The sequence below is a fragment of the Ambystoma mexicanum genome, chromosome 10 (assembly GCF_040938575.1).
Source record: "Ambystoma mexicanum isolate Mex_15411 chromosome 10, UKY_AmexF1_1, whole genome shotgun sequence".
NCBI classification, from domain to species: domain Eukaryota; kingdom Metazoa; phylum Chordata; class Amphibia; order Caudata; family Ambystomatidae; genus Ambystoma; species Ambystoma mexicanum.
The window spans coordinates 890,156,893-890,172,828 of record NC_090932.1 but is presented as its reverse complement, the minus strand read 5'-3'; the positions used below and the strand labels follow the sequence as shown (position 1 = coordinate 890,172,828).

The 15,936-nt window shown below is 42.3% G+C and overlaps 1 protein-coding gene across 2 annotated transcripts in view; it reads left to right on the top strand.

Annotated features, from left to right (window-relative positions):
- The window catches only part of LOC138493248 (uncharacterized), a 387,082-nt gene that overhangs the window by 306,550 nt on the left and 64,596 nt on the right, over window positions 1–15,936 (top strand). For both annotated transcript variants that reach the window (XM_069620382.1, XM_069620381.1), the window contains exon 15: window positions 2,317–2,398. In XM_069620382.1, the coding sequence (XP_069476483.1) occupies window positions 2,317–2,398 (82 nt within the window). The remainder of the gene's footprint in view (window positions 1–2,316; window positions 2,399–15,936) is intronic.

Below are 15,936 nucleotides of genomic sequence, written 5' to 3'. Positions count from 1 at the left end.
AACATAGAAAAAGACACACACTATTCATAAATCAAATACATTAAAAAATCCCTAAAAAGATAAACATATAGAATAAAAACACACCCAATTTATGCACCATGTTCATAAAATATTGCCATTAAATATTTGAATAGTCAACAACATAATACATAATATTAAGATAGTCCCAACCCATAAAACGGTTCCAGAGCTCCTGTTTCCAAAATCTTAAACAATCATTCCTGTATTTGATGAAATATCGGTCCCTAAAGGCATGCAAACTTGAGCAATCGACAAACAAATTCCTCATGGTTTCGATGACAAATTCCCCACATAATTAACAGAACCACTGCTCACGGCCAATGACATTGCATGCACTGATAATTTCAAATGTTAGCATACAGTTACATTTAATTAACATATATTTTTTAACTGTTGCTGTGTTTTTTAAGAGAGATATCTAAGACCCCACATTTCTAAAAGGATAAAGAAGAGCTTATTCTGAAGCTCTCCTTTTGGGAAACAAGAGAGCACACAGGCACTTCCTCCCTGCCAAAGGTTTGTTAGATATTTTACTACTTGTTTGCAACGTTTCATAGGACCTCAAGACTCTGGGACAGATGGTGTTGGAAAAAAAGAGATGACATTTTGGTTGAGATACACTCGCTGTAGTTTGCAAAACATCTCAGAAACAAGCAGTTTCACTGGTCATGAAAAAGGGGTGTGGATCCTGTGCAGTGAAGGTTGGATTTTGGCAGCTTTGAACTTCTGCTTGGATACCCAGATTGACTCACTGCCTTCCTCTCGTACCCCAAGCAACTCTAGCTGTAAAGAGCTGGAAATTACACTTCCAGTGGAAGTGTGTACATTCCTTTGGCAATGGGTCTCTACAGCTAAGGTTATTAAACAAGGTGGCCCTGTCCCAAGGAAGAGGTTAGGCTTTGTTAAACCTCCTTCCTTAGTTAAGACTCTCCTTTTTAGAGGATAGGGTTGTTTCTCTTCTGAGGTCTCACACTCAAAGTCCTTCCTCCTTTCTCAGACCAGTTCTCAAACAGGGTAGATGCAGCAAGGGTTCAAACGTTGCCTTGTAGAAAGAGGATCCAACATGGGATCGAGTTGCTTTGTATCTAACCTCTTAGCAGAGTGAAAGCAGATCTCAAAGTCTTCTTCTCATGGTCAAGGAGGCGTTGAAGTAACAAGTACTCTAGTCTTTATAATCAAACATAACATATAAACTAGTTAAGTTAATTTGTTTGTGTATGTCCTCCTTCTAGGACCAGGCCAACTGCCATGCTACCAGAATTCCAGAGTCTTGAAAGCAAAAGGCATTGACATGTCATGAATGACATGTACCAAGGGTCTGTAACCTTTGACTCTTCAGTTGTAGTCCACAATATCTGGAGTGCTGCAAGTCGCTGACCACTGACATATAATAGCACAATTCATAAACTCTTCCTCCTTCACATCATAACATTACACACATATAAACCTTACGCATATGCCAGTGAAAGGGGAGATGTTTATATAGTGTGTCACAATTTATATTTGCATCTTCTTGGGATTGTCTTAAATCTGGTACTATGTCATTGTGATTGGGTTTCATTCTTAGTTACCTCATACCTACATTTGAGATGCTATAATTTAACAATCTACTGCCTATCAAGGCATTTACCTTGAACATCAAGTCTTCACTGTATCCTGCTCTGTCCACTAACCTCAATATTCTAGGAGGGATAATTTGATATTCAAACTTCTGTGTCAGACACTGTGTGAAGGTCGGTGGGTCTATATGATGTCCCCCTGTAAGAATGTTGAGAGAAAACTAGGTTACAGTGCCAGCCTCCATCTGTTCAAGAATGAAATGCGCATCAACAGATACACGTACCACCCAGTGTTTCTATATGTTTTCCCCCTCATCCTATTTAAACCATATTTCCTTTTATTGTTGTACATTAAATTGAATTTTCTAAAGATTTTTTGTCAGTTTGCATAAAGTATTCAGATTAGCATGTGGGATTTAAGAGATGCACAAGACAATAAAACAAGTAATTACATTTAGTCATACGATTTTAAAATGGTAATACAAGTGTGTTTTTTAAACTAAGAAAGAAAACCTAATAAAGAAATTGCTGAATGTCCAGTTCTGACAGCAATTAGATCTTACTCCATTAATTTCTGTATATAATGTAAATTGGAATATTATTCATGATGATGGCTAGTTTAGCCACATGACATCTTGGATTTCTTACAAATAAGGCAGACTTTTACTAAGCACTAGCCATCCCTGATAATGCTTGGCTTCTTTCATTGCAATCGCTCTTTTTTATTTCTCGCTAGATTTCGGGTACTTGCAAGGCTGATGTCTTCATCTCCCTCAGTGGTGCAGTAGCTGAAATTAAGCAAGCCTGCCATCTAGACGGTAGGAATCTAACAACTCCTATCATTCTCTTTATTCTGTCTCAACTGGACACTTCTGTTGAAAAAAAACTATTTCTTATTTGCATTTCCTCCTGCTTTGGTTTTCTGGTGGAACAATGATTCAACTTTGTCTGGAAAATACGCTCCAATAAAGGAGCTGTTAAGCAATTACATTGTTTTTTTCTTTAATCCCAAATATTGCGCAAAGAAAGGTTTCTGAATTCTAACATTTTATTATTTGTTCCTGATGAAACACAGTTAACACATGAACATCAGCCGGCATGGCACTTGCATTACTGCATCATCAGATTAATCCTTATCTTCCTGACCCTCCTCCCCCCACCCATGAGAACAACCTGGCAAGGCCAAGATAATTCTGTTTTATAGTCTGGTTTGAATAAAACCACCACATAGTAACCATACCAGAAATCCCCTCAAGAGGTCCCATTGAAACCCAGAAGCTGGTAAACCATTTCCAAAGACCTTTCCTTCATCCCTAGAAGAGACCCAAGGTTTGAAATCTAGCTGGGTATCTAAGACCTTTACTGGTTCTTTGTTCATATTGTAGAAATGTTTGCAACACTAGTAGTACGTCCTTGCATATTGTTGACAGTATGAGTTACCTTTTCACATATCAGTAAATGACAGATGCTCTGGAGTCCAGAAAGCAGAATACGAGGTGGCACCACATTCCTCTTCTGTAGAGCAACCTTGTGTGCCGCAAATTAGCAGGTAAGATGTTGGTTCTTCTAAGCTCCCCGCTAGAGGGTACACCCCTTTCACGGATGATCCCAAGAGAATGGCCTCTGGTTTCTGAGGAAGGGAAAGACCTGTGCTATCCCCACCACACCCAAGAATTCCCCCCAGTACTTTGAGAGCTTATGGCCATCGTATGCACAGAAATGAGTCTGTACTTGTCCAACAAGGGTCAGGCATTTTTTTTAACAATGTTGGAACAATCTGGGGACCAAGTAGCAACTGCGCAGAAGCTTATATGGCTTCTCTTTGTTTTGTATATATCACAATGATGAGGGAGCTTGTCTTTAAATCAAGGTCCACATAATCCCGTCTAATGCAGTGCCTCAGTCTTTGTTCCAGGTCTCTATGCATTTCCGTTTTGTCTTGGAAAGACTTCAAGGAGGAATGTATATAAAGTTGAGATTTTGCCCTTGATAGTCCTTTCAGTGAAGAGCAGGGAATGGAAAGGGGGAAATTTCCTCATCACCCTCTGGACAGATGGGGTTAGATCCCAATGTTGAATCTGAATGTAGGATAGTTAATCACTCTTCTTCTATAATAGGTTGCCATGGGAGAGTATTGAATGCATATCAAAGCCATGCAATACTGGATTCAAAGCTTGCTTCTCCCCATTGAGAGAATCATGATTTGTGATTGACTCAGTGAACTTAGGGTTTTCAATTATAGTATTGGCTGGGAAGGGGGAAGGAGGTAATGCCAAAGCGCATCCAAACACTGTCTGAAAATCATTGAGGTTGTTGATATGGAAGAGTTTTGGCACACCACATTTCGCTGTATAGATGGGCATCCAGAGGAGATGCTGTAGTGGTCTGCCCACTATGTCGTTTTACTTAGAAGCGCCATTGTTTGGCAGAGAGGGGTTCAGTGAGGTCAGCAATTGAACTGAACTGAACAGTATTATGCTGGGGCATCCCTAGCCCCTCAATCACTTGGGCTGCCAAAATATGTTGAGTTGTCCATGGCTTCTTCGTCACTGGTAACTACATAATGGGCCTCATTACAAGTTTGCCGGTCCGGTAACAACTGTACCGGTAAACTTGCCGGTACCATTGTTACCAGACCAGCAAACTACAAGGTCTGCGAGCGGGTGGCTTTCAGCCCGGCACCATTCACGAATGGGACTCAATGGGGACTATTATTTACCGGCACTTGGGAATGGGCAATTACCGGGTCTGCCGTGCCTGTAATGCCCCGGTAATTGCCCGTTCCCGGGTGCTGGTAAATTCATCACTCCAGCAGCAGCCGTGCCGGTAATTACCGGCACAGCTATCGCCGAAGTTGTAATGAGGCCCAATGTCTTTTGTCAGGTTATAGCGTGTTTTCAAAGGGATCGTCACTGGCAGCATTTGGAATTGATAATGAGATATAGAAGTCAGGGAGGAACATTCATATCAAGGGTTGCTGTCCTCTTGAGCCATAACATCATCATAATCCCCCAACTTCTAAGGTCACTCCTTATTGTATTAAAGAGTTCAGGATGATTTTCTTTGTATAGTGAAATCCCCCTGTTTTTTTTGCTGGGTTTTTTGACCGAACATTTTCAGTAAAAATGTCAGAGAAAAACTCCTGCTGATGTAATAACATCTTACCGTATAGACATCTCTCCTAGGTTCTTCCTCTTTCCAACTTGTAGAGCTAGCATGCACCACCTCTTCAGTCTGAAGTGGGGCTTCCATGGAAGGCCTAGTGTTCTCTGAAAATTGGGGAATAGATAAGCTCTACAGGTATGTCTCAATATGCACATCCTGGGGTATTCACAGGGGTATGCATAGCAATTGTATAACCAGGAAGCTCAGTTCTAGTTGGCCTTCAGCTGTTATTTAAAAAAAAAAAAACTCAGGTTAATCTGTGACTGCAACTTAAATCCAAGGAGTTTATCTGGCTCCTTTCCATTCATAATACTTGTGCTTCACCTTAGGAAGAGCACATTCCGCCCTATTAGATCAAATAGTTTTTAGTTTGAACCAGAATATTCTCACTTATTTGTGAACTTTTCTTGACACATTTCTTTGTTTGTTGTTCCAGGGCAGGGATTTTTTTGTCTAATTTTTCCAAATGATTTGCTGCATACATCGATTATCTTCCCCTTGACTACTATTTTCAAGAGCACCCAGTTATTGGAGGTGTTGGTATCCTTGTTGCCATTGGCCAGAAAGTCTAGAATCTGTTGTTGGATTTATTCTTTTGCTGAAGCATCTCGCAGGAGGAAGCCACTGAACCATCAGTTGGAGAGAGGGTATTTTTTCCCCATTGGTCAGAAAAACCTCAAGAACCACAAGACATGATCCATAAAGGTTATATTTAGTGCTCCTACCCATTGAGATTGTGAGACAGTAAGTTGCTGACGTAAATGCTGTGTGTGTAAGAATAAGAATTGTGAACATAGGGGGAAATAGGCTAGTCTTTTTGTGCCTGATGTGCTTTTCTCCACATATCTATGAGGCCTAGATCAGCAGGGACCTTTGGTAGGTCCATTAGGGCCATGTTAGTGTGCTATATATCAGCAGCTGAGTGATCCAAATGGTTATCCTTGATCAGGTTAAATTCTCCTCCAAGTATTATGTCAAAGGTAGCCAAGGTCAGCAGTCGGCCATTGAAGGCCTTTGCCAGTTGAGTGAATAAATCAGTGCTATTGTGTTTGTGGGTGTGCTCCCTTATGAACACATATCTCAATTCTCTGTGCTCTAATTTTGCATCAATCACGATAAGGAAGTCATTTCTTAGGAGGGTTCCCCCTCACCTCTTCTTATTGCTCGTCAGAGAGGGCAAGTATATTTGTAGTAAGGACATAAAAAAAGCATCTGTGATCTGATCTAGGCAGATATGTTTCCTGTATACAGGCTATATCTGTTCTTTCATCTTTGAGAAGTGTCACTCTTTTGATAAGAGAATTAAGATACATAACATGCACGAATAAAGCCATGAACATAGCAACTCTGTTGTCGATGCAACTCAACAAGCAGTTGTGTGTGGCATACCAGTGGCAATACCCACATTGAGCATATCCCATCCTACCATGTGATGAGGCATGCTGGTATCTATTTGCTGCATTGCCTGGTGCCTGTAAACCAGGGGGAACTGCACTTCTCTGTAGGTGTGTCCAACATGGAGAGTTGCATGTAGCTCTAGCATCCTTCTGTCCTATAGGTTCCTGTGTAGAGGAGAAGGAATGAGGCTAACATGGTTGAGGGGCAGGCCTCACATGGATACTTCCCAAACACAGTGGCAGTGGTTTGTGGAATAGGCTGAGAATTTTAGTGGGAAGCAACGATCGGTGGGAGAGTTTATGAACTTTATTTGGTGGCACTGGCAGCACCCTGTGTGAGGCCTGAGACCTTTAAGTGGTGGCTGCACCATGAAAGAGAGCTTGGTAACTTTACTCTTATGTTATGTTATGTTATCTTATGTATGCCATGCAATGCTGCCATTTGCATGACTCCAGTGCTTACCTGACTCTGTACGAAGGTGTGATGGGTTGGTTAGTGGGGAAGAGGGATTGAAGAGCAGTTGTGCTCTTCTGTTGATGCATTCAGAGCCAGAAGAAATTGACATCTGTGCCTGTCGTCTTTCTGAGTGTGCTTTATCATGTGCACTAGGCTTGTGTCCGGAGGGGTAATGTCCAGTGTCTGGGTTGTTTGTGGTTTGCGTTTGTTTTGTTCTTGTGGCAGGTGTTTGACTTGTTTGTTTGTGTGTGTAGTATGGCTGTCCCATTTAGGCATGTGTAGTACGTGGGAGATATGCACGAGAGGAGACAGGAGCAGGGGGACTGGTTATTAGGTTTTGGCTCCGGTTGTGTGGTTGTTTTGTTGTCGGTTCCATGATCCATAATGTCCCATGTTTGCCTCGGGTCCATGCTGTGATTTGTGCTGGCGCCCATTTTTAACCTTGTCTATGTGAATTGAATAGCCAGGTTTTCAGACATTTTCTGAATGTTAGGTGATTTTATGTCATTTGTATTTCCTTCGGTATCGAGTTCGATAGTTTGGCTATCAAGTGGGAGAATGCGGTTCCTCTGAATTTCCTATTCTCGTAGTGTTTTGTTTCCATTTTGGACATTGTTGCTTGATCTTTGGTTTTGTCCTGGTTGTCAGTGGTTGATTTTGGCTTAGAATAATTCCATTCCTTGTCTCTGTAGCGATTTGTGGGTAATGCATAGAGCTTTAAAGTTGATGGGTTTTTTCACTGAATGACAGTGTAGGCTTCTTAGGGCTGGTGTGAAGTGATCTCTTCTGTCTAATCTCAAGGGTAGTATTGTTGCAATATTTTGGATGCTTTGGAGATTTTTTTGTGAGGCGTTCCGGCATTCCAAGGCAGAGGCTGATTGCATAGTCTAGTCTTGATAATACCAAGAAGATGATTGTGAGGGTTCTGTGTGGGAAGGTGAGGTAGGTGGGTATTCCTCTAATTAGTCACAGGAGATAGAAGTATTTATTTGCTATTGAGTTGACTTGTGGTTCTAGTGAGAGTTTGTTGTCCATTAGTATTCCCAGGTTTTTATGATTGAGGATGTCTCCAGTTGGGTTCCCAGGCCTGGTGGCCAGGTCAGGTGTGTGTGTGCCACATTGTCTTCTGGAGGGAGATAATTATTTCTGTTTTGTCCGGGTTTAGTTTGAGATTGTTCTTCGTCATCGAGGTGTATTTCTCTGAGGCATTTCTTGAGGGTGTTGTTTGACTCTTGAGTTGAGGTTATCTTAAATATGAGTTGGGTGTTGTCTGCATAGTTGTAGGCGGTCAGTCCATGGGTTTGAATGAGTTTTATTAGTGGGGACATGTAGATGTTGAAAGGGAGTGGAAGAGGCTTGAACTTTGTGGTACGCTGCGGGTAATGTTTTTGATGTTAGTTGTGAATGGAGGTATGTTTGTTCAGTACAGTTAATGAGGAATGTTTTCAGCCATTGTATTGCAGAGTTTTTTTATGCCGCATTGCTCCAATCTCTGGATTAGTGTTGTGTGTCTGATTGTGTTGAAGGCGGCTCATATATCTAGACTACTAGACATATGAGCCGCATTCAACACAATCAGACACACAACACTAATGAGGGCTGATTGGGTGCTGTTATCTGTGTTCATTTTTAGATCATCCCTTATGGATAGAAGTGCTGATTTCATACCTCTCATGGGTCTGAAGCTGACTTGGGAGTGGTTGAGTATTCCATTGCTTTCCACATGGTTGAGTAGTATTTTGTAGATGTGACTCTTAAGTAATTTTGCTGGGTAGGGTCGGTTCGATATGGGTCTGTAGTTGGTGGGGTCTGCATTTCCTGTTTTGTTTTTTAGGAGAGGCTTGATGTATGCTGTGTGATGAATCTGATGATGTCATCACTCCTTTCCCAGAGGTAGCCTCTCCTCATGTGGACAGGGGCTAGAAGCTGCTACCCAATTCGAAAGAGGATCACATGAGGGTAGGCGATCCTCAGGGGGAAAGCCTGGCATCATCAGATGAGACATGGTGTCCCCTTTTCCCTTTTAGGGATACCTATTCCATTCCCCATGCCTTAATGGAATACTGTGATACCCCCTTCAAGAACCCTTAATGCCTGCTAATAGTATCCCTCAATATTCTGTATGCAACAGATGAGGACGAGGGGCTGAGTAATGTTGAATACCCAGCAGAATCAAAAGGAGCAGACCAGTGTCTCCAATCAATTCCCTGGAAGTGGGAGTTTAAACATGGAAGAGCTGAAGATAACAGAAAGTTGCAGCTGGCTAGCTACTGTCCACAAGCCAGCCTGAGAGGCCCACAGACGAGCTGTGAGACGGAGAAAGAAGACGGACCGCAGGAGCTGGTTCGCCGTGCTGGGATAGCAGCAGGAAGAGAGGAGGACCCATCTTGGCGACCGCGGGTACTGAGAAGCAGTGCCTGCACCACACGGAGAAGGGCTCAGGAGCAAGGCGGGACCCGTGAAGGATGTGGAAGCTGACAGACTAAGCCATTAATCCCGTGGAGTGGAGGCAGGTTGCTACACCGCTTCCGTGTGTTTGCAGCAAAACAGCCAAAGGACGCCAGAGAAGCTGGTGAGCACTGGGAAGGGAAGCTTCTTGGTATACCGGGGCATTTTGCCAGCTTCACCGTGCCCCAATAAATGCAATGTATATGAGTCGGTGACCCCAAGCAAGGAGGTTGGGTCACTGGGACATTTAACAAGGAAAGGAAGTGGGTTTCAGACAAAGTGTTTTGGTGAAAACATTATAGAACATTGGAAGTGTGTGAATATGAGAAATACAAGGAAAAAGAAGGAACCTGGCATGGCATTATACCAGGTATTCAGACATTTTATGTCTCATTCCTGGTTCTTGACAGCTGATTTGAAGGACTTTGGTACTATTCCTATATTTAGGGATAGGTTCATTAGTAGCCAGAAGTATGAGGCTGGCGTTCTGTGGTTGAGTCTTTTTTTTAAGATTCCCGGATGCCATATGTCACTGGGGAATCCAGCGAGGTTGTTGTTTTTCATTAGTTTGTTGAAGGTTTCTTTGTTTATAGGTTCAAAGCGGTCGAGTGTAGTGGTGGTTGGTGGTGTGTTGGTTTCTGGAGTTGTGTAATTTGTAGGGAGGCTTACATCAATGGTCTGTTGAATTGCTTCAGTTTTTGTTCTTAGGTGGTTTGCGATGTTATCACACAGGGATTGTAATGGTACGGCACATTTATTGCACAATGTTTGGTTTCTGATTTCTTTGATTTTGAATAGTTATTTTTGTGGGTTTGTTGCTGATTGAATTCTTGTAGTGTAGTATGCTTGTTTTGCTTTCAGGGCTGCTGATTTGTAAACTCAGATCTGCTGTCGGTATTTGTTTTTGTCCTATTGGCTTTAGCAATTTCTCCATTGTTTTTCCAGTTTGCGGTTTGTTTTTTGAGTTCTCTCAGTTGTTCTGTCAGCCATATTCCTGACATTCTTTTGTTGTGGCTTTGAAGAGTTTTGCAAGTGCTAATTGGTCTAGGGCCTCTGTGATCCAGGTGCCAAGTTTTTTTATCCAGTGAGTCTGGAGTTATTCTCTTTAGCTGGGAGATGTTTGTTTTGGTTGATTGCATTAGTTATGTTAGTGTATCAAGGTTGAGATTCTTCCAGTTTCAATTGTTAGTGGCAGGGAGTGCTGCGTTGGTGGGCAGTATGCGGTTTGGGAATTCGACACTGAATGGGATCATGTGGTGATCGCTCCAAATGATTGGTACTGATTGGGCAGTGGTTAAGAGTCCATCTTTGCAGAAAATTGCATCTAGGGTGTATCGGCACTTTGGGTGGGTCCATTTACTATTTGTTTGAAGTGGAGGGTTTCGGGTAGAGAGCTAAGGGAGTTTGCTCTGGTTTCACTTTCTCTTTCAAACCAGATGTTGAAATCTCCCAGAACGATTATTACATAATGGTAAGTGGAGAGGTCGGTAATGGCGTCCGTGAGATGTGTTGCAAAGTTGGAGTTTTAGGTTGTGGTCTGTAGATAAGGAGGGGAGGAACAGTAGGTTGGCTTGATCATTGAGTTTGATGTTGATTAGGAGTGATTTGCAATCTTTAGTGTTGACTGAGGAGAGTGGAGTGGCACAGATGCGGTCTTAGTGTGCTATTGTTATTCGTTCTCTTCAGTTTTCTCTGTTAGAATGTATTAGTTTAAAATTGTCTGGTATGGCTTCATGGGTGAGTTTTGAGCCCAGCGTTAGCAAGCAATTGAATCGCTGTAGAACGAATACAGTTATTTGCATGGATAGTAGACAGATTATCTGGTAGAGAGATACTTTTCATAAGAGAGCCAAGAACATTTTTGCCAAGGGGTTTGTTACTATACCAGACAGAGGATGTAGGAAGTTTAGAAGGGGAAATTATGAGTGGATGGACAAAAAACAACAGGCAGTGAATTGCAATTTGGACATACGCAATTCCAGAGAAGATACGGGCGACAATGGGGAATCAGGTGAAGCGTACATTGCACCATGGTTTTTGGTGGGCTCGTTAAAGGATAGAGAGGCAAACTTTTTACATGTTTATCAAAGGAGATGGTGAGGGCGTTACGAGGTAAGATGCAGAGTCCTTCCCGGCTACGGTGGGCAAAATGGAGTTGTATATCGAACCAGACATTGTACTGCAAAATAACAGGGTCAGCTCAAGTAAAGACTGCAGAGGAGGGATGGATTTGTAGATCAGCGATAGAGATTTGGGTCTTATGTGCTGTAGTGTCCAGTCCAGAACGGCAGGATTGTTTAATTATGGTTTTGGTTGAAATGAATGCGGCCGATTTTACTAACAAGTTGCACATAAAAACCGAATGTGCAGTGAATCAATACGTTTTTGAAACTGTCATGATATTACACACAATGGCACCATTGTACATCGTGTTGGATTTGACAGTTTTGTGAGATGTCAATTCCCAAACCGCATCATGTCTGTTTTACTATCTATTCAGGGACGTCATTTCACCAAAATGCCAGGGGTAGCAGAACTGACATCACAGGATCCTTGACCTCTGAGTACATCACAAGAAGTGATGTCATTTGACCGCACCCGAAGTGACATCACGGGAAGTGATGGAACACGGCCTTTCACCCCTTGACAAAAAAGGAAGTGGCATCACATAGCATTGTTTGTTTCTAAGTACACTTCGAAAAATATGGTTACAATATCACTGTAAAGTGATATACATTTTTACAAGAATGGATCACCATAAGTATCATTAATATCAGTGTGTATAGGCCCATATTACCAAATTACTGTGAATGCAAGCAAGTGTCCAAGGCCAAATGATAATGATGTGTTATTATGTAGCACTTACGCTTCAGCGCTTCATATAGAACAAATATACATACAATATCACCCAACCTGTGTTGTTACTCATTTATCAACCTCAGCAGGATGAAAGGCTGAGTTAGCCTTGCCGGGAGTCCAACCTGCAACCTGCAGATCACACACACATTGCAGCAGCGAGCGCTCAACCCAATGAGTTATCTTACCAGTTGTAGCTATCAGAAAAACAGCCACTCCAGAAACAAAGAGCCACATGCTGCTGGCCACAGCCCAGGAGCCTCAGTTTAAATGTTTTTTTTTTTAAAAGGTACATTTTAAAAACACTACTTTTTTTTAGGGGTAGCCAGGAAGACCACATGGGTAGCAAGGGAGACCTCAGGCGTCGCAGGTGCGACCCCTGGTGACCCCTAAATGACGTCCCTGCATCTATCATTGCAATCCTGCCAATAGAAGAGGGGGACATCCCACTCTCTTATACAGTACACGGAGAGCTGGAGACCCCACCCCTGCAACCCGGCTCCATTTGTACTGTATAATATATAAGCCTGTGGACCCGATTAAATCAGGAAACAATCATTTTGTATAGCCGATTTTCATACTAATCGGCTATACGACAAAATATTTTTGATGAAAACTGACATTACCTTTAATTATTGATGTAAAAATGTCGTTAACAGCGCGAAATGATTTGCTGCACAGAAGATTAAAAGAAGCATTAACAGGCGCAGATGACGGTTGAGGCCAGCTCTAATAGAAACTAAGGTTTGAGGATGGTATGGATAAGTGCTGCGCACTTCAGCGTAAACATGGCAAAGAAGTGTGCACAATTCAGTAGAGGGAAGAGTTTCAAATTGGCACATGATTTGTCTTTCTTGAAGCTAATTGCAAAAAACAACCACAGTCCGTTTAGTGGCATTTTTTGTGGTTTCTGTATCTTTTTCAACAGCAATAGCTAATCCCCCACACTAACGTGAGATGGGGGTTTAGATTCTATTAAAGACAAGGAGGCGATTATTATGCATTACAATCTTTACTCTGAAACCACAGCAGCAAAGAAAATACTTTTACAAACAAAAAAGTTTCCACAACAGAACTAGATAGAGTTCAATGTCAATGTATGGGGAACTCCCCAAACCATCATGGAGGACAGGTCATGCCCTGCAGGGGACCAATGAGCAGGGACCCTCTTCTATATATGTCCATTACTCTAACCCCAACCCCTCTTTCTGCAGCTGTCTTGCACCAGAAGTCCAATGAAACGGTTGAACTGCGTAGCGTGGAGAAAGAATCCATCGAAACTGGAGATCTCCACCTTCCCGCAGCCTGAATCTATGCCGAAGTTCTTCTGGATAGGACTTCTCATCCAAAATCACGCACTCCACAACTTGTAACTGCGAGCCACACTCCTGATGAGAACCTCAACTCGTGGCTGTAAGAACAACAAACAAGAAGGGTGGGTGGTTGGGAAAAACAACAAACCAAAGAATGTTCTCTCTTGAACCACCTGTGTACATGCGTGTCACAATTGTCATATCATATCATATCCAGGGTGGGTGGGTGGGATAATAATCGCCTCCTTGTCTTTAATAGAATCTAAACCCCCATCTCACGTTAGTGTGGGGGATTAGCTATTCTATGACAAGACAGGAGGCTCATATTATGCAAGTTCAAAGCCCTTGCATCTTATTAGTACAACATGATCCATACAATAGAGCCAATATAATAAAATATAATAAAATAATAGGAAAGGAAAAAACATTTTTATGCTTTCATTAAATCAATCAGCTGACTGCAAGAGAATTGACCAAGACTAGTTTGCCCGAAAACTGTCTTATAAGGCATCGTCAAATGCAAGAAAACAGGAAATTGTGCCAATTCCAGTGTTCCTTACAGGCCGCCAAAACCATCTGGTTAAAGAGGGGAAAAAACCCTTAAACAAAGTTTTCCTACTAATAGGATAGGACAAAAACTCCTCTGTAAAAAACGCCTCTGTTGTCCAATCAAACATTTAAAACATTAAAATTAATATCATCTTTGGGATCCTAGAAAGCAAACCAAAGAAAATAAGCACAGAGCTCTCCTGGAGATAAAGAAAAAGTACCCCAAAGGGGGAAAGTCTTTTAGGTTCCATCCCATGCATTAAAGGAAGATATTGCATTAGGATCAGGGCATGTCACATAACTACACTGGGGAACCAAGAGGGAAAGACAAATCTTCAAAAAGGTAAAATGGGAGTAAAAATCATTTTATAAATTTGTAACAGGACGACCCATCCTGAGCAGAGCTGAAAAGCCATAGACTTAACCCACAATTGTCTTCAGACATATGTGTATACTAAGGAGGGATGTCCTCTGGAGGCCGAAGCAGAATGGAAGAGAGGGGCCCCACCTGAGGAGCTAAACCTGTCAAACCGCCAACCGGAGACCGTCAGACCTTCCGAACACTTGAAGAAGAACTCTGCTACCATGACAAGAAGCAGATATTTACAAACCTGATCCTTAAGAGGCCAAACCTGGCAAGGAGAAAAAATGTATCTTACATCCAATCGCTACCATCATAGTGACATCCAATTCCAAGTCTTAGCAAGACTCTAAACTGCAAAGAAGCGATCACTAAATAGTTAAACTGAAGCTGCACACCAGAAGAGGTCTAACCTCTATTTCAGTCAATTTGGAGAGCCTTGAAGCTCACAGCACCCTGAGCTGGCACCTTATTGTAAAAACAAACTCTTGTGAAAACCCAAAGGTCCACCTGCCATGCAGGTGACTAGGAGAATCAAGTCATTAACTGAATATAAATATCCCAGCCCTCTGGGAATCGTACTGGCAGACACCTTCTGACAGTTAATGTAGAGACGCTGGAACACATTGTGATAGAGGGTCATAATAACTTGGAAGGGAGATTAGTATCATTCCCAGACCCCTCTATCTCACCAAGGGATATTGAGCCTTCACAAATGAGGAGAACCCTCCCCCACTTAACCAAGGGAAAAAAACCTTGCAACCCAGAAGAAGGCTACCCCGAGGACCACATTACAACCCCGCTTTTAACACCCTTAAGAGAAATAAATACACTCTAACCAACCCCCTGACCGTGGACAGGCTCCGCTTAACCTGTTGAAATACCAGGAATTAGCGCAAAGGAAAGTAACTGACGGGAAGGAAATGCTTAGTGCGAGTCTGCACTGGCCCTGAGTCTGAACTCCTGTAAAAGAAAAACCAGAAAAACCATTGGGCGATACTCCACGTGGTGTATATCATGATACAATATCCCCCAAGGATGACGAGCATGGGAATGAGGGGGAAAGATCTCAGGGAAAAATGATCAATGCCTCGTAAATACAGGTTGTGAAAGAAATCTGGGACCACTGTCCCCTCCAACCCGAGATCTGAGTCTCTGTATTCGTGTGAGGCTGACTGGCCACTAAGGGAATCAGGGAAAAAAGAAAAAATGAAGCACATTGTCCATAGCAAACAGTACTTATACAGCACTACGAACCCTCAGGTATATGAGTGGTGCATATCACTATTACGAACGGTGTGTGACGTGAAGTGTTCACTTATCGATCTCAGCAGGATAAAATACTTATTTAGACCTCTCCAAAATTAGGAACCTGTATCAGTAGGGTCAGCACGGATGAGAAAAAACCAGCACCCTAATCGGTGCACTGTAGAAAATGTATATGTCTATATATATATACACAACAAAAGAGATTAAGCAACACTCTTGAGGGTACAAAAGCCTGCCTGAACTCCTCGAGCAGAGGAGAAAGTGCAACACACTGTTAGACGGTTAGTTGAACCACAGGCCAAGATTTGGGAGGAAAACCCATGGGGCAAGCGCCCTAAAGTTATTGTTTGGCAACTCGTATATCTGATATCATCAAGTGTTTCCCAAACACTTTCTCCAAGTAGAACACGGTTGCTCAATTTGCCATGCAACAAAACTGAACAGTTACCCTCGAGCTGACCCTGTCTCCACCAACAGTTCAATAGTAAAAAGAATGTCCAATGGGACAAATAGTAAGGGAAACCCCGTCCCCACTATAGAG